Source organism: Cannabis sativa, chromosome 8, assembly GCF_029168945.1.
Source record: "Cannabis sativa cultivar Pink pepper isolate KNU-18-1 chromosome 8, ASM2916894v1, whole genome shotgun sequence".
In the NCBI taxonomy this organism is placed as follows: domain Eukaryota; kingdom Viridiplantae; phylum Streptophyta; class Magnoliopsida; order Rosales; family Cannabaceae; genus Cannabis; species Cannabis sativa.
The window spans coordinates 46,106,179-46,130,673 of NC_083608.1; the positions used below are offsets into that span (position 1 = coordinate 46,106,179).

Below are 24,495 nucleotides of genomic sequence, written 5' to 3' on the forward strand. Positions count from 1 at the left end.
ATATATATATATTATTCTCTTGTTATATATATACATATATTATATTACATGTGTTGTAATCTTCTCTTCTACCTTTTATATATATATGTGTAATATATATAGTGTATATATATGTATTGTAACATATATTTAATCAATCTCTTATTTTAGTCCTTGTATTATTTTACAATAGAGTTGTAATAAATCTTGATTTTCTTCCACTGTTATAAAATCTCTAACAATCAAAAGCTTATCCCTTTTCAATGGAAGAGGAGATAAATCAAGATTGTGATAATACAAGGATAAGAGATTTTATGTGAAAACCATTCATGGGTGAGCATGGTGGTGTATATTATGTGATTTACTATTTTATATGATAGTAATATATATGATATTTATATATGAGTTATATATATGTGATCATGTGTTTATATCATATTATATATATGATATTTGAAATTTATATCATGTTATTTTATGTATATATGTGAGATATATAATATATAACATGTATATATATGAGTAATATATATTATATATATGTAGAGCATGTGATATAATATATATTAGTGAGATTAAATATGTAGAAATAATTATTTTTATGTATTTATATGAGACATGCATACATAATATATGTTATGTATGTGTATATAATATATATCATGTATATTAATGTGTATATATATGTTATATATGTGTGAGGTATGTAACATATATAGTTGTGTAATTAATGTATATATTATGTGTATATGATATATATGTATATTATAGTATATATGTTTTATATATATATATATGAGATATGTAACATATATATTGTGAATTTAATATTGATCTCATGTGTATGTTACATATAAGATGTTGATTAGTAACATACATATTATATTAATGTATGAGTTATATAGTATGATAATAATGTTGATAGTAATAATATAATATTGTTTATTGCTATTGATGTGGAAATTATTATCATCTATTTTGTGAATAAAGAATATTTTAAATTCTTTTTCAATTTGGTAGTGAACATCTCACTTTATGAGATAATAAAAGATGGCTTTTGAGAAGTTACATCTTTTATTGGGTTATAAGAGATAACCTTCTCATATTTGAGATAAGGAAAAGTGGACTATGAGAGTTACACTTTTATTGGACTTGCATTGTCATAAGCAAGAACAAATGGATTAACAGTGAATCCAAACTTGTGAAATGAGCCATAAATTAGAAGAGCAATTTTGGACTCAAAAGTAAATGAATCAATGTGGATTCAAAAATAGTGAAAAGATAACAAAATTGGAGAAGCAATTTTGAATCTTAAATGATCAAAGTTGTGAATAAAATTAATGAGAATTTTGTTAACTTTGGTATAATTTTGGGCTAATCTCAATAAGGAGATAACCTTAAAATTATGAGTAAAAATAATCACATTATTTTATGAGTAGTAATGTGAGTTTGATATTTTAGTTTTGTTGAGAAAACTAAAAATGTCAAATGGTATTTTTAAAGGTGACCTTAAAAAGTCATTTCAAGAGGAAAATACACAAAAGTGATATTTTATATACACTTTATGGTAAAAATGTGGGGGTGAGCCACAAATTTAATCAAAATGTATTGAGACATTGTTGATTAATTTATTTGATTTTGAATTCAAATTCTAAATCTAATTTGGCTATGTGTATATGTAAAATTTTGACATATTTTGGTGTCAAAGTTAAGTGAAAATAATTTCAAGAAGGAAATTAATTAAAAGAGTTATAGAGACAAAGTGGTCTTCTATATTTTAAAATCAAGATATTGTCTTGATAATGAAATGTGAAAGTGTGGGGGTGTATACTCTAATATGAGAAAGTTTAGACATACTTGGTGTCTAAAAATAAAATATGAGAATTTAGACATGTTTGGTGTCTAAATTGGTGTATTTTTGATATGTTTAGTATCAAAATTATTGAGAGTTTGAGTTGTGTGAAAATTAATCTTTTATGATTGAATTTTCAAAGCTTAAGTACTTAAGGAGAAAAGTGGTCACAAAGTGAACACTATATTTTGGCATGCATGATTCACATGGAATCAATAGTGAGAGGTTATAACAAATCGCTTAATCTCCGTACAAGATTAAAGCGTGAATTTTCGAGGGATGGGACCTAAACTCCCTTAGTGTTTTGCTCATTGATGGTAACCTATCTTAACACTAGTAAACATCTAGTCTTAAGTTCAATAGGTAATAACAAGTCAATAGAGTGAATATGGTACTCAATTGTCTCATCTATGAATGAGTACATGTGGTGAAAATTGAGGGTTAAAACCGAAAGATTTTTTAATGGAGCTTAAGCTTAAGAAAACTCACTTAAGCTTAAGAAGTGTCTAAAGAGTGGTGAGACACTAAAACTCCACCTATATGGGCTAGAGGTGGTGCCGCCTCTTATGAGAATTGGGAGTTATTCTCTAGAGAGTCCATGAATTGGAATTTTGCACATGGCCATTAACGGTGCAAGAGCGAGACATGCAGTCTCAAGTGAGCATTAGCAAGGGTGTGTGTGTTATCACCGGTTTGTATTAAAGGAATAGTGGTTCAATGCTACGGCAACCAAAATTTCATCAAACTTTGTGGTAATTACACTAAGATAAAATTCAAGTCGAAAGACATTTTATCTAATGCACCTAAGCAAGACTTCTTAAAAGTGTGTATTTAGTCAATCAAAGTGGGGGAATGTTATATTTTGATATAATATTTTTGATTGATTAAATAAATGTTACAAAAGTTACAAGTTTGTTACTAAAGAGATAATATTTAATCTAGTGGGGGATTGTTATATTATTTATCAATAATATAATGTGTAGATTAAATACATGTAACAAACTAATATGTAACACATGACATTATATATTATGTGTCATCATTTTGTAATATTTGGAGGAGTTGTTACTATGAGTAACTTCCACCATTATCACCAACTTTAAGAGTGTAAAAGGTGTTACACATCTTTATTTAAAATTCTTAATGGTATAGAAGTTATGGTGTGCATGAGTTACATCTCTATAGGAGTTATGGTATGCATGAGTTACATCTCTTTATTGAGTCCATAACATCCATGGAGGTTATGACTTATGAATTTTGAATTTCAAATGGTGATATCCTAAACACTATATAAAGGAGGTCTATGGTGCTCATTTGGGAGTAAGAGAAGAAGTTTTCTATCAAGAAAGCACTTTGCTAGAAAACCCTAAAAGACTTGATAATTCCCAAAGCTATTTCCTAGAGAGTTCCCTTAGTGCTTAGAGATAGGGGGAAATAAGCTTTTGGACAAAGGTGTAATACCTTGTTCAAGTCATGGTGATCCCCACTAATCTACACTCAAGGTTGTGAGTGAGTGTTTATATATATATATATTATTCTCTTGTTATATATATACATATATTATATTACATGTGTTGTAATCTTCTCTTCTACCTTTTATATATATATGTGTAATATATATAGTGTATATATATGTATTGTAACATATATTTAATCAATCTCTTATTTTAGTCCTTGTATTATTTTACAATAGAGTTGTAATAAATCTTGATTTTCTTCCACTGTTATAAAATCTCTAACATTCATCACATGCTCTAAATAATAAAACCAAAATGCAAACCCCTAATAATAATAATAAATAAATAAATAAGTGAATAAAAGGGAAAGCCCCTTTAATAAAACAAAGGAAAAGTACTAGTACTATTATTGAGAGATATTATTCTTGGTTGCATGGTAAATAAAAACACTACTACTACACTACGTAATAATAATATATAAATATTTATTTATATATATAAAGGGTATAATGAATTAAGAATAACATATTAACATATCTTCAAAGCAAAACTACTCAATAAGAGAGATTCAAATACACTTAATTAACATAAGAATGTGATTCTCATGTGTCCTAATCTAACGGAAGATGACTTCAAATGTCTACCAAAATAAATAAAAAATAAAAAATAAAAAACTGGTCAGCTTGGTAATAAGTCAAACGTATCATTCCTTTTAATCAGATCAAATTTGCACCCTAAAAATAGTGAAAAAAAAATTAATTAATAAGATCCTATAATTAGTCAAAAATGAAATAAAATCAAGGATCTGTTAACCAATCTTTTTGTTCTCTGAAGTATTCTTTTACTTTTTTTTTTCCTTTGAAGAAAAAATAACTCTAAAAAAATATTGATGGGTGCATATATATTCAATTCACACATATATATATATGTACATGTATCTATAATGTATGTATAGTAGTAGCATAGCATGTTCTTCCATGATTGGAAATTTGGAATATAATGCACCGACTTGTGTACAACAACAACTGCAGAGACTTTGTTTAAATTATAATAAATTAACAAACCTTTGTTAATTAACAATTAATATTTATCTATATATATAAATAGGTACAAATCTAAGCAATCTATCATAAATGAGACTATTATTATTATTATTATTATTGTTGTTGTTGTTAATTATTATAAATATGGTCTCTTCATTAAATTATTATTACAAACCCCTCTTAGAAAGAACTTGATAAAAATACTATTGTGTCAAGTGTCCAAAACCAAAAGCATAAAACGCCAACATCAATCCAAGTTGATTGTTTGTTTGGTTTTAATTTTTATAATAAAAAGACCATTTCAAAATTTCATTTTTTTCATGTCATAATTATAATGAGCAGTGTAATGTTATTATCCATGTCTCTCTTACTTGATCAACCATTACTACCGTTTCTTTTGGTTTTAGTAGTGTTGTTCTACTTAATACACCAAATACTATGTCATCTCCGGCGAGTACTCACCGGAAAAGGAGGCGGCAGCAGTGGCGGTGGTGGCGGCAGCCCGCCGTGTTATCCGGTATTGGGGTGTTTGGTTTCATTCTACAAAAATAAGACTCGGTTGCTTGATTGGTATACTGAGCTTTTAGAAGGGTCACCAACAAATACCATAGTGGTTCAAAGGCTTGGTGCTCGGCGGACCATAGTGACAGCCAACCCTGAAAATGTTGAGTATATGTTAAGAGCCAACTTCAATAATTTCCCAAAAGGAAGACCCTTTACTGAAATTCTTGGAGATTTTCTTGGCTATGGGATATTTAATGTAGATGGGGAGCTATGGAAGACTCAAAGAAAGCTTGCAAGTCATGAGTTTAGTACAAAGTCTTTACAAGAATATGTTATGAACACTTTGGAGGATGAGGTTGAGAATTGTTTATTGCCTTTGTTTGAATCTTTGGCAGAGGAAAACAGAGGAGTTGTGGACTTACAAGATTTGTTGAGACGTTTTGCTTTTAATGTTATATGCAAAGTTTCACTTGGTATTGATAGGTGTAGTTTGGACCCTTGTGTTGTGCCAGTGTCACCACTTGCGCGCGCGTTTGATGCTGCTTCTGAGATATGCGCACGCCGTGGTGCTGCGCCTTTGTTTATAGTATGGAAAATTAAGAGATGGTTTGGTGTTGGTTCGGAGAAGAAGTTGAAGGCTGCTGTTGAGGAAGTTCATCATTTTGTTATGGATATAATTCATCAAAGGAAGAGCAAAATCAACGGTGAAGATGGTGGTGGTGATGATGATGATCAAGATCTTTTGACTAGGCTTATAATGGCTGGACATGATGAGGAGGTGATTAGAGATATGGTGATAAGTTTCATCATGGCTGGGAGGGACACAACTTCGGCTGCAATGACATGGCTATTTTGGTCACTTTCTTGTCACCCTGAAGCTGAGAAACAAGTGGTGAAAGAGATTGAAACTATTGGTAATGAAGAAAGTAATAAGTTGGGTTATGAATGTTTGAAGAAATTAAAGATGTTAGAGGCTTGTATTTGTGAGTCCATGAGGCTTTATCCACCGGTACCTTGGGACTCAAAACATGCCATAAAAGATGATTTGTTGCCTGACAAAACTCATGTGAAGGCAGGTGATAGAGTGACTTATTTCCCTTATGGGATGGGAAGAATGGAAGCTTTATGGGGAAAAGACAGGTTGGAGTTTAAACCAGACAGGTGGTTTCTTGAACCAAAGAAAGAAACAGGAGGGAATCTCAAGAAGGTATGCCCTTTTAAGTTTCCAGTCTTTCATGCTGGTCCAAGAGTTTGTCTTGGTAAAGAAATGGCATTCATTCAGATGAAATATGTGGTGGCTTCAATTCTCAGAAGATTCAAGATCAGACCGGTAACCGGTTCGACCAGACCGGTTTTTGTTCCGTTACTGACGGCTCACATGGCCGGAGGATTAAAGGTTTTGGTTAGGAAGAGAGACTGACTAAGATTGGAAAGAAAGAAGGGAAAAAAAATCTAAAAACAAAAAAAGCATTAAAATAGTAAGGTCAATGGTTCTTTCTTTCTTTCTTTTTTGTTTAAATTAAACCTTGTTGGATGGCATAACATGCCACATGCCTCTCTTTTTTTTTTTGGTTGTTGTATAATCATCAAAAATCAATAGTTGAAAAAGAAAAGAAAAGAAACCATTGTGTACGACCAACAAATCATACAGCTAAAAATTGTATACATAACATATTATAGCTTTTTATTCCAGCAACTTTCTCGGATCTTTATCATCAAAATGAAAAACATAATAAACCATAAAGCTTGTTCTAATAAATCCTGGTCAGAATACTAATATTGCACATGCTTGTTTGGAACGATGTAGTTTCACATGTTCTTTCTTTCTTTTTTATTTTAATTAGTTTGTTTAATAATAATATTTGTTGGGATGGGAAGGAAAGAAGTATGAGAATTCACCTCATTTATAATTAATTAAAGAGAGGACCACGAATCTAATTCCAGAGGCAGTTGATGGATCAATCAATTTTTTGCAACTGCCATTACTATTGAATTGGACACCTAAAGACCTAATAGTAGGCCTGCCACTTTACAATATGGTTTTTTTAAAGAAGAAAGAAAGAACATGTAAATCTATAAAATGATATTATTACAATATTATTTTCTTTTTTTGTTTTTTTTTTACAAGTTCTATTATATTGAGTTTGACTGTGATTGTATTAGAGGGACAAGCTTCCAAATTGGTTGTTCCATTTCTCATAGGTACCAAGTTCATTCAAGGAAACGGATGGCCGAACCTCTTGCAATGCTTGTTCAAAGTCCTGTAATACCAACAAAAATAAGTTCCCAAACTTTTTCAAATAAATTACTAAAGTGGTGAAACTAATGAGTTAGTTACTGTTTTACCTTCAGTGTTACTGGTCTCATATCCTCCTTTTTCAGCTTTGTAATTTCTATGCCTTGTTTCAAAGCCTCTCTCAGTGGCCCCATTGAAGCATCCTTAACCAAGTTTTTCATGTCTGATCCTGAATAACCTGAAATTCAAAGTACCAAGTAAGAAATTGTGGACAGAAACCACAAAGTAGTGGAGTGTGGAGAAGATTATCCATACCTTCAGTTAATTTGCATATGGTATCGATATCTTCCTTTTCGAGTTTGAATAATCCATCCTTTTTTAGTAGATTTTGTATAATCCATGCTCTTGCTTCTTCATTATCAGTAACAGCTCATTAACCACAAATTCCAAGCATTAAACATTATCAGCAAATCTAAAAGTTAAACTCTGGAATTTTACCTGAGGAAGGTAAAGGGATATAAAGCCTTTTTGTAAGTCGCCTCCGCGCTGCTTCATCTAGTTCCTGAGGCCGATTTGTTGCTCCTGGACGATGAATCTATTAGCAAATTTACAGTGCAGCATACTAAAAAGAGCGGTAAAAAAGAAATCAACTTGAGCTGTGAAATTGAAAAGACACATGCATCAGAACTACTACTAAGTTTAGTTGTTTAACAATCACCTATAAGTAGAATTTGTTCGCTGCCACTGTCAAAGCCTTCCATTTCAATGAGGAACTGTGTTTTGAGTCTCCTACTCGATTCGTGTTCACCTTCTGATTTACGCTGTAACCAGAAAACTTATATCACAAAGTATACAAAAACAAGAAGCAATGAAGAACCAGTGATACTCTAACTAGAGTATCTAAAGTGGTCATTTCATAAACCAAATACAGTACTGTAAAGATATTTGCTAGAGATTAAATTCCACATGCTGCATGTGAAGCCGTTAATTCTTACATTTTTACCATTTATAAAAGTTAATCACCTTCTTGACATTAAAGTTTTGTACTTAAAAAGAGAATTGTCCAAGGGAGCTACACTGAGCACAAAAGAGTAACTAATATATCTTTCAAGGTAATATAAAATCCAGATTCCAGAACATACCTTACCTGAGAGAGAAGTGAATCAATTTCATCAACAAATATCACAGCTGGCTGACGACAACTGGCAACTCCAAAGAGGGCTCGTACTAGCTTTTCACCCTCGCCAATCTACAAAATTCACCACTAAAATTGTTGAAATAGCACGTTTTCTAAGTACTATTAGTTGTTACAAGGGGTTTGAACGGTCATTTCTGAATGATTCAGATAAAATGAAGGAAAATATGGATAAATCTTAATTCCAAAGTCCATCAATAATGATAGCTGTATTAACTCAAGTTATGCTTACAAAACTTCAAATCAGACTCAGTTCAAATCAATTCAGAAAGATAAATGACACGTACCCACTTGCTCGTCAGTGAACTAGCAGATATATAGAAGAAGGTAGCTTTTGCCTCTCCAGCTATGGCTTTTCCAATCATTGTTTTGCCTGTTCCCTAAAACACAAACAAGTGTACAAATCAATGGCCAAACACAAACAAGCGCATCTGCCGCTCCTACTTAAAAGGACACTTACTGGTGGGCCAAAGAGAAGTAGGCCTTTTCCAGGAGAACGACAACCTTTAAATATATCAGGACGCAATAGAGGCCATATCACCATCTCAGTCACACATTTTTTGGCATGATCAAGACCAGCTGCAAACATTGTCAAATAACCACGTTAATGAGTTATCTTCGCTGCTACTGCACCGCCACATAGGAAAACTTGCGATTTAAAGAAAATTTGGAACATGGTATATTACCAATGTCCTCCCACCGAACATTGGGATCCTTGTCCATGATCTCATTGCTAACATGTTCAATAAGACGAGGCTCCAAATTCCTTAATTTTTCTGGAAGCTCACCATCAGGACCACATAGCAATTCCAAGCTGAAATCATCACATTAAGCATACATTATATAACATCATTATCCTTATCCAAAACCAGAACATATCATTAGGACAAGGAAATAGGTAACGTATACATAATAAAAAAAGTAAATGCATGTACCAGAACAAAACAAATCAGACCTTCCCACACTAGACCATGGGCATTGCGTTAGAAATTGGTAGAAAATAGAATGGTAGAACTTGATCTTAGAACCATTGCATAAAGCAGTAAAGGGGCGTGATATCAGTAGTAAATTTTTAGTGGACAGACTAATGGTTGAAAGTATCAAATCTGTTGGGAGAGGGAACATATGAGGATAAGAATTTTCAAACATAAGTATCCAGTCATTGTTGGCCTTCTAGAGCTTTAATCCCAGTCAATCTGTGTCATGTGTGTACATATAATTCAAAAACAACTTACCATCTCTTTGTAGAATCATCTGCAGTATCGTCGCCTTTTCCACCAATTCGTGAAGTTAAATTCCCAGAGTTGCCACCATTGGATTTAATAGGGGGAACAAAATTACCACGAATACCACGACGAGAAAACCCATATGATCTTCCACCATAACCCCTTGGACCATTGTTATCACTTTGTGGGGAAACAGTAGCATTGGGCGATCCAGATAACCCTCTTTTTTGTCTTGCATCCATTTCCTGTTTGAAAAACAAAAGTAGAATTGGTTCAAGATCACATAACATATATTGATACAAAAAGTAAACTGAAGTTTCGTAGAAAAGAAAATAAGTATTATCCATTTCAAGTGTTTGTTTTATACCTAAAAAAAGGACAAGCATATAAATTAAGAGATGCTTCTAACTCAACTAAGATTGATAGAATTCTTCCATTGGGTATCAATATTATGAAAACAAACATAATCCAGTTAGGCAGGTTTGACAAGGTAGAAACATACCATAAAGAAAACTTGTTATCATAAATGTAATGCTTACCAATTTTGCTCTTGCAGTAACAAATCCATTTGCCGAAACTTCATTGTTCTCTTCAGAACTTAAGGGCGACTTCAGGCTGGGGCTACGGATATCCACATGCATCCGTTTTGCACCCAAGGAATTTCCAGAGGTTCTTTCTTCCTCGTCCTTTTGAATAAACAATGAGCGTTGACTTTTAGTCTGATTATGAAATGACATGGGCTTTTCTACAATTCTGCATTCATCATAGTTGCAACTTCCAGAGGTTGTGTACTTTGGGGATATGTTGTTATTCTCCCTTGAAAAGTTGCTTCTCAATGCTATCCGCTTTGCTTGATTATTAGAATTAAGGGCCTTGCTACTCGGTTTGTCCTGCTTCACCGATTGATCTCCCTTAAATAGAGAGGAATAATCAGTTAGCATGTTAAACAAGGAAAATAAAAAGGACCAATCAAGAAAATTGTCTATGAACTACAACATATAAAAATTGTGTGGCATTTGGAAAACAATACCAGTTCATTTAGAGTTATTCCATTAGAGTGCTGAATAAGAGCTCGGAAGTACTTTGATTGCTTAATCTTCTCAGTATCAATATCTCCTCTTGAGCCAAAAACACATGTTGGAGCTTTCTTTGCTAGCTCAAATGCTTTTCTGGTGGCATAATAGGATAGAAACTATTAGCAGCAAAAACCAAAAAAACAGAACAAAATATAGTTTTGGAAACATTTTTCCAGACCCAACACTATGAAAATGATGATTACATGAGCAACACACAAATTTCCAAACACTCACTCCTAAAGCTAATTAGTCCATCGTTTTCATAATAACAAAGCAAAATTCCTGAAACCGAATCACACAAAATCGATCTATACAAAGAATAAAAGTAAGAATTAATAGACTTCAGAGCTTCAATCCCAAATTCAAACGTACAATCACATTTCAGAGAAAGACATACCGATCAGAATCGGAAATGAGAGAACGGCGAGCGGAATCAATGTTAGAGATAGCTTCGCATCGAATGGGACGGACAAAGGCGTGGTCGAGTTCGGAATGAGAATGAGAGTCAAGGAAGCCAAGGAGGCGGAGCCCCAGGATTTGAGCCGAAGAGAAGTCGCGTTTCTTGAGAGCCGTTTCGGCGCCCAAGTGGAGGGAATGGAGCCTCTTTAGGTTATCGTCAACTTGTTTTCTCCAGCATACTTGTTCCGCCGCTGTGGAACCGGAACCCTCATCGGCTTCCTTCTTTGCCGCCATTTTTCTATTTCTTTTCCCGCTCAGCTCACTCAGTCAAGCTTTTCCAAAATCCACGAAGATAGAAGAACTCTCACATCATACACAAATTATTTACCTTTTTTAAACAAATAAATAAATTAGTTTTAGTTGTCGTTTTTCTGTTTCTATTGTCGTTTTTTCATTTTTTTTAAAGATTTTATTTTCAAATGGTTCTTAAATATTTCTCCTAATTCTCTAAAATATAAAATAAAATATATATTTAGACACATCAACTTCTATACTCTACTTTTTCAAATAATTTACTAAATTTTTTACTTTTTGTTTTTTATTTTATCTCACACTTTTACATTACCATGTTTCTTTATATTTTTTCTCTCTATAACATTTAAATATAATATATTTACATATATTTTATTAATTAAAATTAAAAAAATGACTAAACAAAGTAAAAAAAACAAAAACAAAAACAATTAATTAAAGAGAGAGAAAATAAAATATGTTTAACTCACCACTATTCATTAAGCTATATGTAGAGAAATATTTTTTTAGAATTTGGGATAAGGTATAATAACTAAGCTTTTAGAACATTTGATGAAGATCAATTTTAAGCCAAGGCCGATCTTGAGAATATATGGACTTTAAACTATTTAAATTTTGGGATTCTCTCTTTCATAATTATATAAAAAAAATATTGAATAAGAATATCATTAGATTTGAACCCACACCATTGTGTAATATGTCATACACATCAACTAATTAAGCTGTGAATATTTATTGTTTATATAATATACTTAATTTTACTAAAATAAAAGTCTAATAAGACCATTAATTTTTTATATTGGCTCGCGAAAAGTGTAAGTCTTAGACATGAGTCTAACCTAAGTATACTTAGGGCTGATCCTATTTAAGCTCTTAGTCTTTTTTTTTTTTTTTCAGCTATTATAAATGATTGAATAGAGTGCTCTTAACTCTTAGGATTTAGACACTAATTGAGTCCCATACATATGGGGATTATTTTTGCTTATGGACATTTTTTTATTTATTTTTGGTACCAGAAAAGTTATACTAAAAAATAAATAATTTTTTATATGGTGTTATATATTATAACTAAAAGAAATATTTTTTATGTTTTTATAATATCAAAAATAAAATTTTAAAAAAATAAATACGAGTGCAAATGATTTTTTTTTAACCATTTAATTTTTGAAATTTTTACACTAAAAATCTAAAATGATAAATTTATTACATTAATACCTATACACGGCTAAACCAACTTTTTTACACATCTTTTATATTTTATTACTATTTTACCACATGCACATACAATTCAACCTTTTTTGACACGTGATTGATTGATTGATGCATTACATCAATCACTCTATACATCATTTCTCTCTTTTTTCTCTTCTTTTTCCTTTTATTTTCTATTTCTTTTTCAGTTTTTTTTTTTTTAAAAAAAATAATAACCTTCATAGCTAACACTTCCCTCTTCACAATCACAACTCCATTTTCACTCTTCTTTTTGTTCTTCAAATTTTTTTTCAACTCCCATCAACCGTTTTCTCTCTTTTTATTTTTCTCTTAATATATAAATATGGTTGTAACTTATTCTTCATCAACTCCTTCCCTTGTTCAAAAAAAAAATTCTAAAATGGAGTTGAAATCTTTAGCTAATAGAAACAAGGGTAAACGACATGTTGTTGAGGGTGATGACTCTAATTTTGCTCCATTGTCGAAACGTGGGCGAGCTCTTCCAAAGAAGAAATCAAAGGTGGCAGCCCATGAAAAAATTCCTCAAGATGATGCTAAAAAAAATGATCAAGATGGAGTTGGTCTTCAGTATAAGGTTTGATTTTAGTTTCTTTTTGGTTTCGCCCCTATTTAAAATTTGTTTGTATTTGTCATTTGTGTGTCTTGTGTTTTTCGATTTTACTATTCTAGGTTTTTTATTTTAGCATTTCGTTTGGTTTTTTAGGGCTACTATTTTTTTTAGTTTAATTTATTTGTTCTTTTTATGGGTTTTTCATTTTCGTTTGTTTAGTCTTAAAAACTGTTTCATTTTGTTGTCTTTTTTTTTTTTTTTTATGTTTTATGTTTTTCCAGATGTTTTATTCTTTTTCATTTCAGTTTTTTCATTTGATCTATTCTCAGTTTGTATTAGTTTTTTCACAGTTTTTTAATAGTGTAAACACGTTCTGTATCTATTTTTTTGGAAATATGTTTTTGTCTAGTTGTTTCCTATCCATTTGTATATCATCAATGTGTAACAATTTAATTTATCATGGATGTTGATGTTCAAAGAGTTTTTTCTGTATTTTAGTTTGTTTACAGTTATTTTGTAGTTTTATTATAGTTTTGCTACTTGCATATTATATAAACTATCTTAAAACGATAATGCAACTATAATGCAACCAAAACAAAAAATAACTTGTCCCTTAATTCAAATTTGCTCTTCTTATTCTGTTTTTTTAAAAATATATTCCACATTGGAAACCAATAATCAACCAAAATGCAACTATATATAACGTAGATCTATTATTCATGAGATTTTTTTTAAAAAAAATTTCACATCATACCTTGTTTTGGATTCGGGGGGAGCTCTAGATCTATTTGTTACAGATCTACATTTCATGAATCCAGATTTCGATATTAGGGGGAGTTGTTTTGATCGAATAAAACCGAAAATAATTGTGTAATTTTAGTTTCTTCCCAGTTTTTCTAGTTCTTTTTCGTAAATTTCTATTTAGATCATTGCAGGTCTTCTTTTCCAGTTGATTTCGCCGGAATTAATGGTTGTATTTTCTTCGTTTTGGTTTCATTTTAGTTGTTTTGCGGTTTTGAAACGATCAAGGTATGTCAGCTTCATTGTTCGCTCCGTGCAGCTAAAGGTTTAGTGCATGTGGTATTTTTGTAAATATTTGTATGTGGACTGTATAAATGTTTAATGGGCCGGCCCATAGTATTTTTGTAATTTTTTTTCCTTTTTTGTATTTTTCTGTTTTTTTCCCTTAATTTTTAGCACAATAAATTATTTATAATTTTTTTTTTTAAAAAAAAAGGGGGGAATGAATTTGGAGGTACATTTCCTAGGAATCAGGAAACATCTCTTGTAGTTGTATATATTAACTTTTCTCTTTTTAAGACTTAACAATCAAAATAAAACAAAAAATAAGCAATCAACATGGAACAAGAAAATATAGCTAAAATCTAAATATTAGTTAAACAGTGTTCCCTGTTCCGCATCCATGTTTAGAATGTCCAATCCAATTAATTGAACACGTGTTTTATTGTTGAACAGAAGTGTAATTAACTATTTCAAAATATGTTTTCAACACCATAAATTGAGGATGCAAAAAACAAACGTGTCCACCTGAGAACTGTCCACCAATTATGAACACCAATAATCCAACTATATCTATACCTAGTATCAACTAAGCAACTATAGTTGACAAAATATATGTATAGTTGTCAAGACAAGAATGTTATCTTCCTAAAAATTATCTAAATAAAGCCAAAATCATTTCGTAAAATAACATTAAAAACAGAAAACATTTATTTGAATCTGAAGGCCCTAAAGTAGTACCAACATTGCAACAAATGAAGAAAGATGGGAATAGGAAAGACTTGCGTGGTTGATTGATTGATAATCCAATGGAAATTTATCAAAGCCATAACTTAATTGAAATACACAGAATATGGGTCTGAAGCAAACTAAATTACAAATCAAGCATACATTAAAAACACTATTATACTCTATTTGTACATAAATCATACCCAACTCAGAAGCAATATATCTTCATTACATTTCTCCATTCCTACACAAAAAATTGCATTGAGGATGCTAATTGCTACTAAGCCATCTTTGGCTGAGGCTGAAACTGAGACTGAGCTCAAGAATCCCATTTCATGCACTTCCAGGGGCATCACTTCCGGTAATTGGCTTGCGATTCAAGTAACGGATAACAGCATCTTCAACCCTGGTATTAGAACGAAAAAAAAAAAAGACTCGTTATACATATCATGATTTCTTTTCTACACTGAAATATGCACATTCAGATGTTATAGTACAGCAGCTCAGATATTTGACTATTTAATAGACTCAGATCAAATTGTCAAAACTAAGATTCAGTTGGCAATCTCAATGAATGCTGATGGAATAAGGATAAAAATAAATAACTATGATAATTAAATTATGGCAGATGAATGGCATTTAATAGGGGTGAGCAAGCATTGTCACCACAAACAAGAAGTGCTAATATTTCAGTTTTACAATGTGTGACAGAGTATACATAAGGAAAATAAAGGGTTTTGATATGCAATGATAGACAATAAATAGGCTTACCATGGCTGGTTGAAGAAATCTGACCGACGCTCCTTTTCAGCACTTCGACTTCCTTCTCCAGCTACAAGCTTCAGATCCTTGCTTTGGGATTCTATTAAAGCGTTGATAAATTCCACCGGTGACTGACTAAACCCAAGGAAAAAAGCCCGCCTCCTGCGGTGCTCGAGGATTTTTCTAATTGCTCCACATATGGCTTCATCACAGGCGTCGATTTCCTTGCTCTTTTCTGAGTTGGCCAAAAGAACAGACAATTCTCTCTGAATTGGGAAAGGAACATCAACCAACACATCATAACAAGCACTTCCCACAGGACTATTTCCTGAAAGTTTTATCTTATGCTCCAAATGAATTGGTTGTGGAGGGAACAAATGCTGAGAGACCTTCTGAGAAACCATAGTAAATTTCATCTTCTCTTCCCCAAAAACTTTCTGAAGAGGCGGATCGCAATTAAAATATGAAGGGTCATGTGGGTTCTGCAACTTTCTTGCCTTCACATACTGCCAAATAGCAGCAATTATTCTTGGGCGGGTATCAACTTCAACACCGAGAACTTCCACTAAAGGTTGTGATAGCTTAAACTTCTCAGGAATGTAGTTCATTTCCAACCGTATATTCGCACTAAATTCTTTATCCCCCTTTCTCTTCACCTCAAATCCTTCGTGAGGGGCTGGCGCTCGAGCATTTTCCCATACTATGATGTGATTGTCAGGGTAAAGTCTCTGGTCAAGCGAAATAGTTACTCTTTTGAAGAAAGCTGAGAACTTCGGGTACAAGGGGTTTGTTTTCTGAACAGCACCAGGCTGATCAGGATCTATTCCATCTTCCAAGATCCGCCCAACTATCTTTAGAGACCAAGTTGGAGGCTCTGCATTAGGCTTTTTTGGTATGGTACGGATCTGATTTGCAAAAGTGTTGAACACGTAAATGCGAAGGGTTTTTTGAATGCAAGGCGGGGTTTTAAGAGCCTCTTGGATGTCAACTTTCTTTCTGGTAAGAGCAGCATCAACACGACTCTCGAACTCAAGAAGCTGAGTATACAGAGCAGATTCGGGCAGAATGGCTGCTACTTTATCTTGTAACTGCTTCTCGGGAAGCTTCTGCTTCTTTCTACGAGCTGCAGGCGTGAGTTCCATTGTTCTCATAGGCGCCATCATGTTTGGAGGCGAAAAACCAGGAGGGCGTACAGGAGGTTTCTGAGGCATTCTTTTCATACCTAAACTACCTGGCGTCGAAAGGTTAGGTGAAGAAGAGCCCATGTTCACAATCCCTTGGTTCTGGTTAAGGGATAGACCCTGAGCTTGCAACTGAGCTTGGAATTGAGCATGAGCTGCTTGAACCTGAGCTTGGGCATGGGCCTGAGCTTTTGACTGTGCATGGGCTATAGCCTGTGCTTGTGATTGGGATAACTGATATTGTCCTTGAAAGCCAGCTGGGATTTGAGGTTGACCTTGTGATTGGGGAAAGTTGGGATTTTGTCCCATGGATGAGGGAACCATACCAGCATTACCAAAGGGCGAGGAAGAGGCCCCAAGGTTCTTAGGTGGGTTATTATTGTTCATTGACATAACTATCTTTAACCAGAAAACAAATCTAAAACCAGGACGCCTTTAACATCCTACATTCAAAACCCAAAACCCATCATAAAACATATCAAAACCAACAAATAAAGACACATTCAGTTAAATTCACGCTATCTCAACCATGAAATGAAAACACAACAACATCAAAAAAAAAAAAAAAAAAAAAAAAAAAAAAACCAATAAAATTCAAACCTTTAACAGTCCATCTCACGAGTAACACATGATAAACTAATAAGAAGACCCCAAAACCTTAAAAATCTCTAATTTAGTTGGCTACCATAGTATACGAGCCCTAAAACATGAAAGAGGCACTAACCCTAATTTTAACAAAAGAGTTTCAGTACAAATTGGGAATGAAATAAGCAAAATTGGGGAACTTTAAAGAAGACCCAGATCGTGAACTAGCTCTTAACCTTTTTGTATTTGTCATATATTTTTTTTCTTTCTTGAGCTAATGAAATGAGATTTGAAGAATTGAAGAAGATACAAGAGATTTCGATGAAAGAAGATGAATTTAAACAAAAGGGTTAGTCTAATTCTTACAAAGTGAGAAGAAAAGCAGTGAAAGGTCTGAGCTTGATGGTGATTCCTTTGTTGTGTTGTAGTTGTTGAGGCAGACGAGTGTGGCACAAGACTGGGGGCTTCAGTCTTCTGTACATGCATGATTGCTTTAGCGCTCTTAATACGGTAAAATTTAAAAAACAAAAAATATATTACCAACAATTTATTTTTTTTAAATATATATATATACATTTGGATCCTCATCCTCTATAATTTTTTTTAAAGAAAAAAAAAATCCATATTTGCCAATAATAGATGATCATGTAGTTCATAAATTTGAAAACAAAAATGGATAATGGATAATAATATTTTACTTGATCCAACATTTAATTGATTTTTTTTCTTTTTATAATTAGAATTATCTTAAAATGTCTCCTTTTTTATTTTAAATTTTAGGGTTTTTTTTTTTTTTATTGTTGGGGTTAAATGCAATTTTATTCTTAAATTTGGTTACATTTTATAATTCTAAGGGGGGCTAAATAGGTTTATTATTATTATTATTATTACTATTATTATTATGGGTTTTTTTATTAATAAAGTGTAGCGATATATAAATAAAATAAAATTTGAGTGGAGCATTTAGGGAATGATAACATGTAGAGTATGGGTAGAGTACGTTTATTTTACGACCTTATTTTATGAAAAAAGTTCTACCCGTACCTTATTCTATTACTCTATATTATTTTTTGTAGGTACGATATAGGTATAGGGTATCCACAAATAACCCTACCTAATAAATTTACGAAAATTTTAAAAATTTAATAAACTTAAGTTCAATTATATAAAAAATTACCAATATATTTATAATTACGTAAATAGTAAGTTTTAATTCTATGAATTGTAAAATTAATCAAAAAAATATAATTGCTAACAACCAAAATAATACCCAAAAAAGTATTAGAATAATAAATAATTATGTTAGATTTTTATATTTTTATAATAGATAATATAAAAGTATTTTTTAAATATGAATAAAATACATAATTTTTAAATAAATATATATAATCGAGTAGGGTTATAGGACAGGATACACTTATACTTGTACCTTACCTTATATCTGCATCGGGTACATCTTTTTATACCATCACCCTACCCTAAGCCCTAACTCGGTAATACTCTACCCATATGAGTAGCCTTTTTTTTTTTTTTTTATTTAAGCGTTTATATATTACAACCATGTTTTACTTGGGACTCGAACCCAGGACCTCCAACACACACCCACCTATGGCCACTTGAGCTAGCCTCAAGTGGTTCATATGAGTAGCCTTAGATAAACAAGTTTTTGGTAAAATTGTCATCCTTACGTGTGTCAATCCTTCTTGCCATATAAATGTATTTTTTTATAAAAATATATATGAAAAAAAATAAATACAATGAAAATAAGATTTATAGAGCAACATAACTAAAAAATATTTTCAAAATAGTGAGATCCAAATATTATCATGAATTATAATCCGGTTAGTTCTTCATATTGTTAATAAAAAAATAATTAAATTAAAAAATTAGTCCTAAAATATAAAATATACATACTGAATAATAATTTATTTTATAATAACTTTATGTTATTTTAAGAAAAAAAAAATATACATAAAACTATTCAAATAATATAATTCAATTAATCTCGTACTAAATATTTATGTGAACAACCACAAAAAATATAAATTTACATTTTTAGACAATCGCATCCTCATAACATTTATATTAATCAAATTATTTAAAACTTCTCATACCTAACTCATTCTAAGATTCTCATTTGAACAATCCAATGTTCAATTTCAACTTCAGTTTAAATTATTAACTCACTTTTATATCATCTTCAACTATAAATAACATGAAGTAATTGTGTTCTCTCTATTATAATAGGTAAACAACATAACCACCAATTACCATTTCTATTTCCTTTAAGAAAGAATTAAATAAATAAATTACCATTTCTATTCTTCTTTTCATTGAATTATTCATGACTTTGTCAACTGTCGTTTATATGAATGTTGTTCAAAAAAAAAAATTAATAGTACAAAACGACATGTCATTTGTCCGGTATGAACAGTAAGGAGCTTTTGGGCCTTTCTACACATATGTAGAGGGCCCATATCAGTAGAGCCCATCAGCTGCCTCTATTTCACACATCTTTACATTATATCTAACTTTCATTTACTTTTCTTACTTAAGTTGTATAATATTTATGTTAGTTATAAAAGTTTGGTATTGATATATTATTATTATGGGTTTCATCATTGCTAAAGGTTTGACAATCAAACAAGTGAGCTAATATTTTTTTCTTCTTGAAATTTCAAGGTGGTTCTGTAGTTTTACTCAATTTGGTCTCTTGAGACTAAATTTGTGTGTAAGTGACTTTGTGGTCATCACTTTTCCTTTTGAATATTTTGAACTATCATATACTATTTTCAAGCATAAAGTTGGGCTAAAGCCTCAAGTTATGGAAGTAATCAATTGCTTCTAAAATTACCTTTCGTTTAGCTTGAAAGGTCAACAAACAAAGATGAGGGTATTTCATTTCATTTATCTATCCAACCTTAGAGTTGACCATTTTTTTATTTATTTTTCTATATTTTTAAATGTTAGGATGGATTCCATAAAGGATTTCAATCCAAAAGTCTCAAATGATCCTATACTTAAATAGACTAGTAGTCCATTTGGTGCACTAAACATTGTTTAGTAGTGTAGTACTACTAAAATATTTTGGCCACTAGTATGTCTTCTATAAACATTTCTATCTATGTTAAATCATGAGATAAAACTCTCAAACCCTTGTCTAACTAATAATTATTTTTGTCTTAATATTTCCTCTTAGGGCCAAAGTTGAATTAAAATATTAAGAATTAATTTTTGGTACAGTAAACTATAAGGAATTTTTTAAAAAAATTACATGGATGATATTGTATCTATAACAAATATCACTATAATTTTTTTTTTTTATAAAAAAAAAAATTACTCTCATAAAATTTCATGCGTAAATATTAACTAAAAAATTATAATAGAAGATTGTAAATATCATTCATCTTTTCTTAATAAGCAAAATGTAGTGTTCATCCCTTTCATACTTTTTCTATCTTAAACAATTTTAGGAACCTATGTTCCAATTATAGGGGACTCATAATTCATTTTTTTTTTTTTTAAATCATTCAAAAGTTCCGAAACAACCCTTACCGTCTCAAATTTCAAATTTATGTCATAATATTCTATCATTACCTAGATGAGAACTTATAATTAGATAAATTGGATCAAATCCCTCACTCACTAGTGGGATCCGAGTTCGAAATCAGCACAAAAATGATCTCTATTTTCTTAGTGAAAAAAGAAAAAATGTTGTACCAATTGTGTCACTCTTGAAGATCACATCAAATACAAACAATATGTTTCTTTCTTTGCCATGCTAACACAACACCCCCCTTTCGATCAAAATTGGGCATGTGCTTTTCACGTCACACCACTATCAATTCAACCAATTGTTCATAAATCTCCACCGTCAACCCTTTCCCAAGATGACACCAACAATAGTTCCATGAATTTGATCAAAACACTCTTAGATAGTAATTATTAGTTAACAACTTCTTAATCCTTATTATATGTTGTCATAATCACTTTGTTTTCTTTTTTAAATTCCTACCATCTTCTATTCTAGCCACCACTAATTATGTGTGTGGTTCCCTAATAATGCTTCATTGAATCATTCTCTTTGTGAAAAGAAAGAAAAAGAAAAAGAAAAGGTTCAACTTTGCAACAAAATAACATATTGGTTTTTGGGTCAATCTTTTTTGCTTTATTGAAAAACAATCTTATTGGACTAATAGCTAAATGTTTACACCAACATTGAAGTTTGATATCAATTTTGTCCATTAAAAAAACAAAAGAAAAAAAAATGTTGGGTCGTTGTTGAGTTGACCAAGTTTAAAACACTTTCTTAGGAGTAATAATTTGTTTATCTATGAAAGCTTAGAACAACAGGGTTGTGAAGGTACAATATCAAAGGACATTAATTTACACATGAAGTGTAAGACAAGACAGGTTTTTTATCAATATCACTTGAGTTTCCAAATGATGAAAATGGCCAAAAAATTCTTAAGAAGCTTCCTCTTGTGTCTTAACAAAAGAGAGAAAAATTACAGAGCAGACAACAGTTGAAATCATCAGCAAATTACAAAAATTTCATCTTAAAACCAAAGGCCAATATGGTATGGTACACAACAAAACACAAGAACTTATCATCAAAGCTAGTAGAAAAAAGAAGAAGAAGATGTCATTTGACAACTCTCTTTTTAAACTCCTTGTATGTAATGTACCTCTCTCTCTTATTTATAGCCTCAACCAAAAACAAAAACAAAAACAAAAAATCACACACCATGATAAAAGCAAAGTAAGAAAGCTTCATTCAAACTAACATGACAGAGCAATTGAAAATGAAGGGCTGCAGCCTGTTTCGGGGTACCTCAACGCGCCTCCAGTTCAGCTCCCTAGCATTGGGGTCAGGACAACAAGTGTATATCAACATAGGACCAGCAAAGGCATTAGCATTACCACCAATGACAAGAAGCTCAACCCCAAGTGACTTAAAAGCCACACCCCATCCCCCCATGGCATCAGCTCTAACAGGAACAGGTCCAAGTCTCTTCCATGACTGAGTTTTTTTCACATAAACCATCAGCTGGTTTGTTGAAGGCTCAAGTGAATAGAGTTCATTATTAGCCACTGCAACAAGCGGCGGAGACCTGGGATTCAACACTGGCATGTCAGCTAACATGTTAGGAATCAAATCCCATTTCCTTCTTTTCTCATCAAAAGCCTCAGCACATGTAAGATTCCCTTCCATGTTCTCACCACCAATGACAAAAAACCTGTCATCCATGTAAAAACCTGAGCAAGACCCTCTTTTTCTATGCATGTTTGGAAGAGCTTCCCATGATTTAGACTCAGGATTGTATCTCTCAGCTGAGCTTGTGTACTTCTTTTCGGATTCATAACCAATCCCGGTCTTGACAACACCTCCTGCAACATAACCAAAGGTTCCACAAGTAGCTGCAGCAAACATGTTCCTTGAGTTAATCATAGGAGGGCCTCTAAACCATTGGTTGGTAACCAAGTTGTAAATCCAAACAGTTGGTCCAGCTTCGTGTTCATTGCCCGAAACTAAGAGATGGGTTCCGGCACAAAGGGTCTCTTTATCACCATTGTGAAAGGGAAACTCAGCTGGTAAAATGGGAAGTTGGCGAAGTGTGTTGAAATGGTGACCATCAAAAGCCCACCATCTCTGCTCACCTGAAGCAAGCATGAAAACAGTTGGTTCTTTAAACTTGATCTGTTTTCTTATGTTGTAAATCTCTCCTGTCTTGATAAGTGATAAGAATCTCTTATTAACAAGAGAGATTGTTCCATAATCTGATCTTGGTACTCTTGCTAAGATCAGAGCCTCTACTTCTTCAATGAGTTGAGGCTGTGGATAATCTGCATCCTGAGGTTTTAAACCAGAGGAGGATGAAAATGAAGATGAAGATGAAGATGATGATGATGATGATGATGATGAGCCAGTAATAAGTCTTCTTCTTTCATGGGAAGAACACTTGTTTCTGTTGTTGTTGTTGTTGTTATTGATATTTCCATGAACCATTGTTGGGGAACTGAATCTACAAGAAGTAGTTGTGGAATCATTTGTGTGCAAATTACTACCTCTCCTTTCTTCACCACGTTTCCTTTCTTCAAACATTTGTTAAACACAAAAGTTTAAACCCAGAATTTTCTCCTGTCCAAAGCCAAAAAAAAAGTCTCATCATGCTTCATGATGAAGAAAACAAAACAAAAATTTGAATCTGATATTGTAACAAAAAGAAAGTGAACATACCCAAATAAGAAGTTTTCAGATCAAAACACCCCAAAAAAGTTCACAACAAAATTTAATTAAACAAACCCAATTGAAGTATAAATTTTCCAATGAGAAATAAGATGAACACTATGTATAATATATGTATGTGGTTTTTGACAAAGACCCTTTTGATTTTTTTTTGTTTTTTGAGTAAGAAATTAATAAAGACATAAAAAAAAAAGCAACTCATACCATATATATACATATATACATATAGAGAGAGAGAGAGAGAGGTACCCGGAAGTAAAAGTCAAAGTAAAGGTGGTGGTGATGAATGTAAAGGTTTGAATGAGGGTGGTAACCAAAGAATAAAATAACCAGGAAGATGAAGGAGGAGGAGGAATGAAACCAAGGCCATTCAATTTCAAACAATACACAAATATATCATATCATATACCAATGGTGGTATTATATATATATATATGTTATGATATGATGATACTATTAAGAAGCAGAGGAACAAAACACACACACTCACTCACACCCCAATCTGGTGGAGAAGAAGACTTTATGCTTAGTTTTTGGTACTTTTCTCTATTGTACTATAATAATTATAATAACAATATTATTATTATATTATTATCACCATCACCACCATAGTACTAGTACTAGGAGTATAGCACTAATACTACTATTAGTACCACCATTCAAATTTAAAAATTACTAAATAGCATTAGTAGTGCCAGCAACACCACTATATATATAATATTATTGATATAATTAAATAAAATATTTATAATATAATTTTCGTCCAAAAAAACGTTTTAATTCTTTTAATAAATTTAAATTAAGTTTGTAATTACAATTTAAGAACTAACAGTATAAAAATTATAATTTTACTAATATTAAGTAATTACCCTATTAATATTTCAATTACAAAATATTAAGTTTTAT

At 31.8% G+C, this 24,495-nt stretch overlaps 5 protein-coding genes across 9 annotated transcripts; 2 read left to right on the forward strand and 3 right to left on the reverse strand.

Annotated features, from left to right (window-relative positions):
* Positions 1 to 4,417: 4,417 nt before the first annotated feature.
* On the reverse strand, positions 4,418 to 11,368 carry LOC115698625 (ATPase family AAA domain-containing protein FIGL1). Of its 2 annotated transcripts, XR_009683910.1 has the most exons (14): positions 10,966 to 11,368; positions 10,523 to 10,661; positions 10,032 to 10,403; positions 9,502 to 9,737; positions 8,953 to 9,080; positions 8,727 to 8,845; positions 8,554 to 8,646; positions 8,219 to 8,320; positions 7,790 to 7,892; positions 7,570 to 7,653; positions 7,387 to 7,482; positions 7,182 to 7,309; positions 5,258 to 7,096; positions 4,631 to 4,987 (listed from the first exon to the last, which is right to left on the reverse strand). XR_009683910.1 is itself a non-coding variant. In XM_030625747.2 (13 exons), the coding sequence occupies exons 1-13, from the start codon at positions 11,259 to 11,261 to the stop codon at positions 6,995 to 6,997; spliced, it is 1,998 nt and encodes a 665-aa protein (XP_030481607.2). In that variant the 5' UTR covers positions 11,262 to 11,368; the 3' UTR covers positions 4,418 to 6,994. The 2 variants fall into 2 exon arrangements, 1 of the variants encoding a protein (XP_030481607.2); XM_030625747.2 differs by having other exon boundaries at positions 4,418 to 7,096.
* On the forward strand, positions 4,666 to 6,479 carry LOC115698768 (cytochrome P450 94B3). Its single transcript, XM_030625942.2, has one exon. It carries the CDS (start codon positions 4,666 to 4,668, stop codon positions 6,253 to 6,255), a length of 1,590 nt encoding a protein of 529 aa, XP_030481802.2. The 3' UTR covers positions 6,256 to 6,479.
* Positions 11,369 to 12,438: 1,070 nt separating the features above from the next.
* On the forward strand, positions 12,439 to 14,237 carry LOC133029987 (uncharacterized). The gene is made up of 2 exons (XM_061102080.1): positions 12,439 to 13,086; positions 14,065 to 14,237. The coding sequence occupies exons 1-2, from the start codon at positions 12,835 to 12,837 to the stop codon at positions 14,152 to 14,154; spliced, it is 342 nt and encodes a 113-aa protein (XP_060958063.1). The 5' UTR covers positions 12,439 to 12,834; the 3' UTR covers positions 14,155 to 14,237.
* Positions 14,238 to 14,850: 613 nt separating this feature from the next.
* Positions 14,851 to 17,878, reverse strand: LOC115699449 (SWI/SNF complex component SNF12 homolog). 3 transcript variants are annotated; one of them, XM_030626867.2, is made up of 3 exons: positions 17,706 to 17,878; positions 15,583 to 17,197; positions 14,851 to 15,217 (listed from the first exon to the last, which is right to left on the reverse strand). In XM_030626867.2, the coding sequence occupies exons 2-3, from the start codon at positions 17,145 to 17,147 to the stop codon at positions 15,145 to 15,147; spliced, it is 1,638 nt and encodes a 545-aa protein (XP_030482727.1). In that variant the 5' UTR covers positions 17,148 to 17,197; positions 17,706 to 17,878; the 3' UTR covers positions 14,851 to 15,144. The 3 variants fall into 3 exon arrangements, with proteins under 3 accessions (XP_030482727.1, XP_060958062.1, XP_030482726.1); XM_061102079.1 differs by having other exon boundaries at positions 17,576 to 17,856; XM_030626866.2 differs by having other exon boundaries at positions 17,355 to 17,856.
* Positions 17,879 to 21,803: 3,925 nt separating this feature from the next.
* LOC115698916 (F-box/kelch-repeat protein At3g27150) lies at positions 21,804 to 24,235 on the reverse strand. 2 transcript variants are annotated; one of them, XM_030626118.2, is made up of 2 exons: positions 23,839 to 24,235; positions 21,804 to 23,481 (listed from the first exon to the last, which is right to left on the reverse strand). In XM_030626118.2, the coding sequence occupies exon 2, from the start codon at positions 23,443 to 23,445 to the stop codon at positions 22,117 to 22,119; it is 1,329 nt and encodes a 442-aa protein (XP_030481978.2). In that variant the 5' UTR covers positions 23,446 to 23,481; positions 23,839 to 24,235; the 3' UTR covers positions 21,804 to 22,116. The 2 variants fall into 2 exon arrangements, with proteins under 2 accessions (XP_030481978.2, XP_030481979.2); XM_030626119.2 differs by lacking the exon at positions 23,839 to 24,235 and adding an exon at positions 23,581 to 23,774.
* Positions 24,236 to 24,495: the final 260 nt, after the last annotated feature.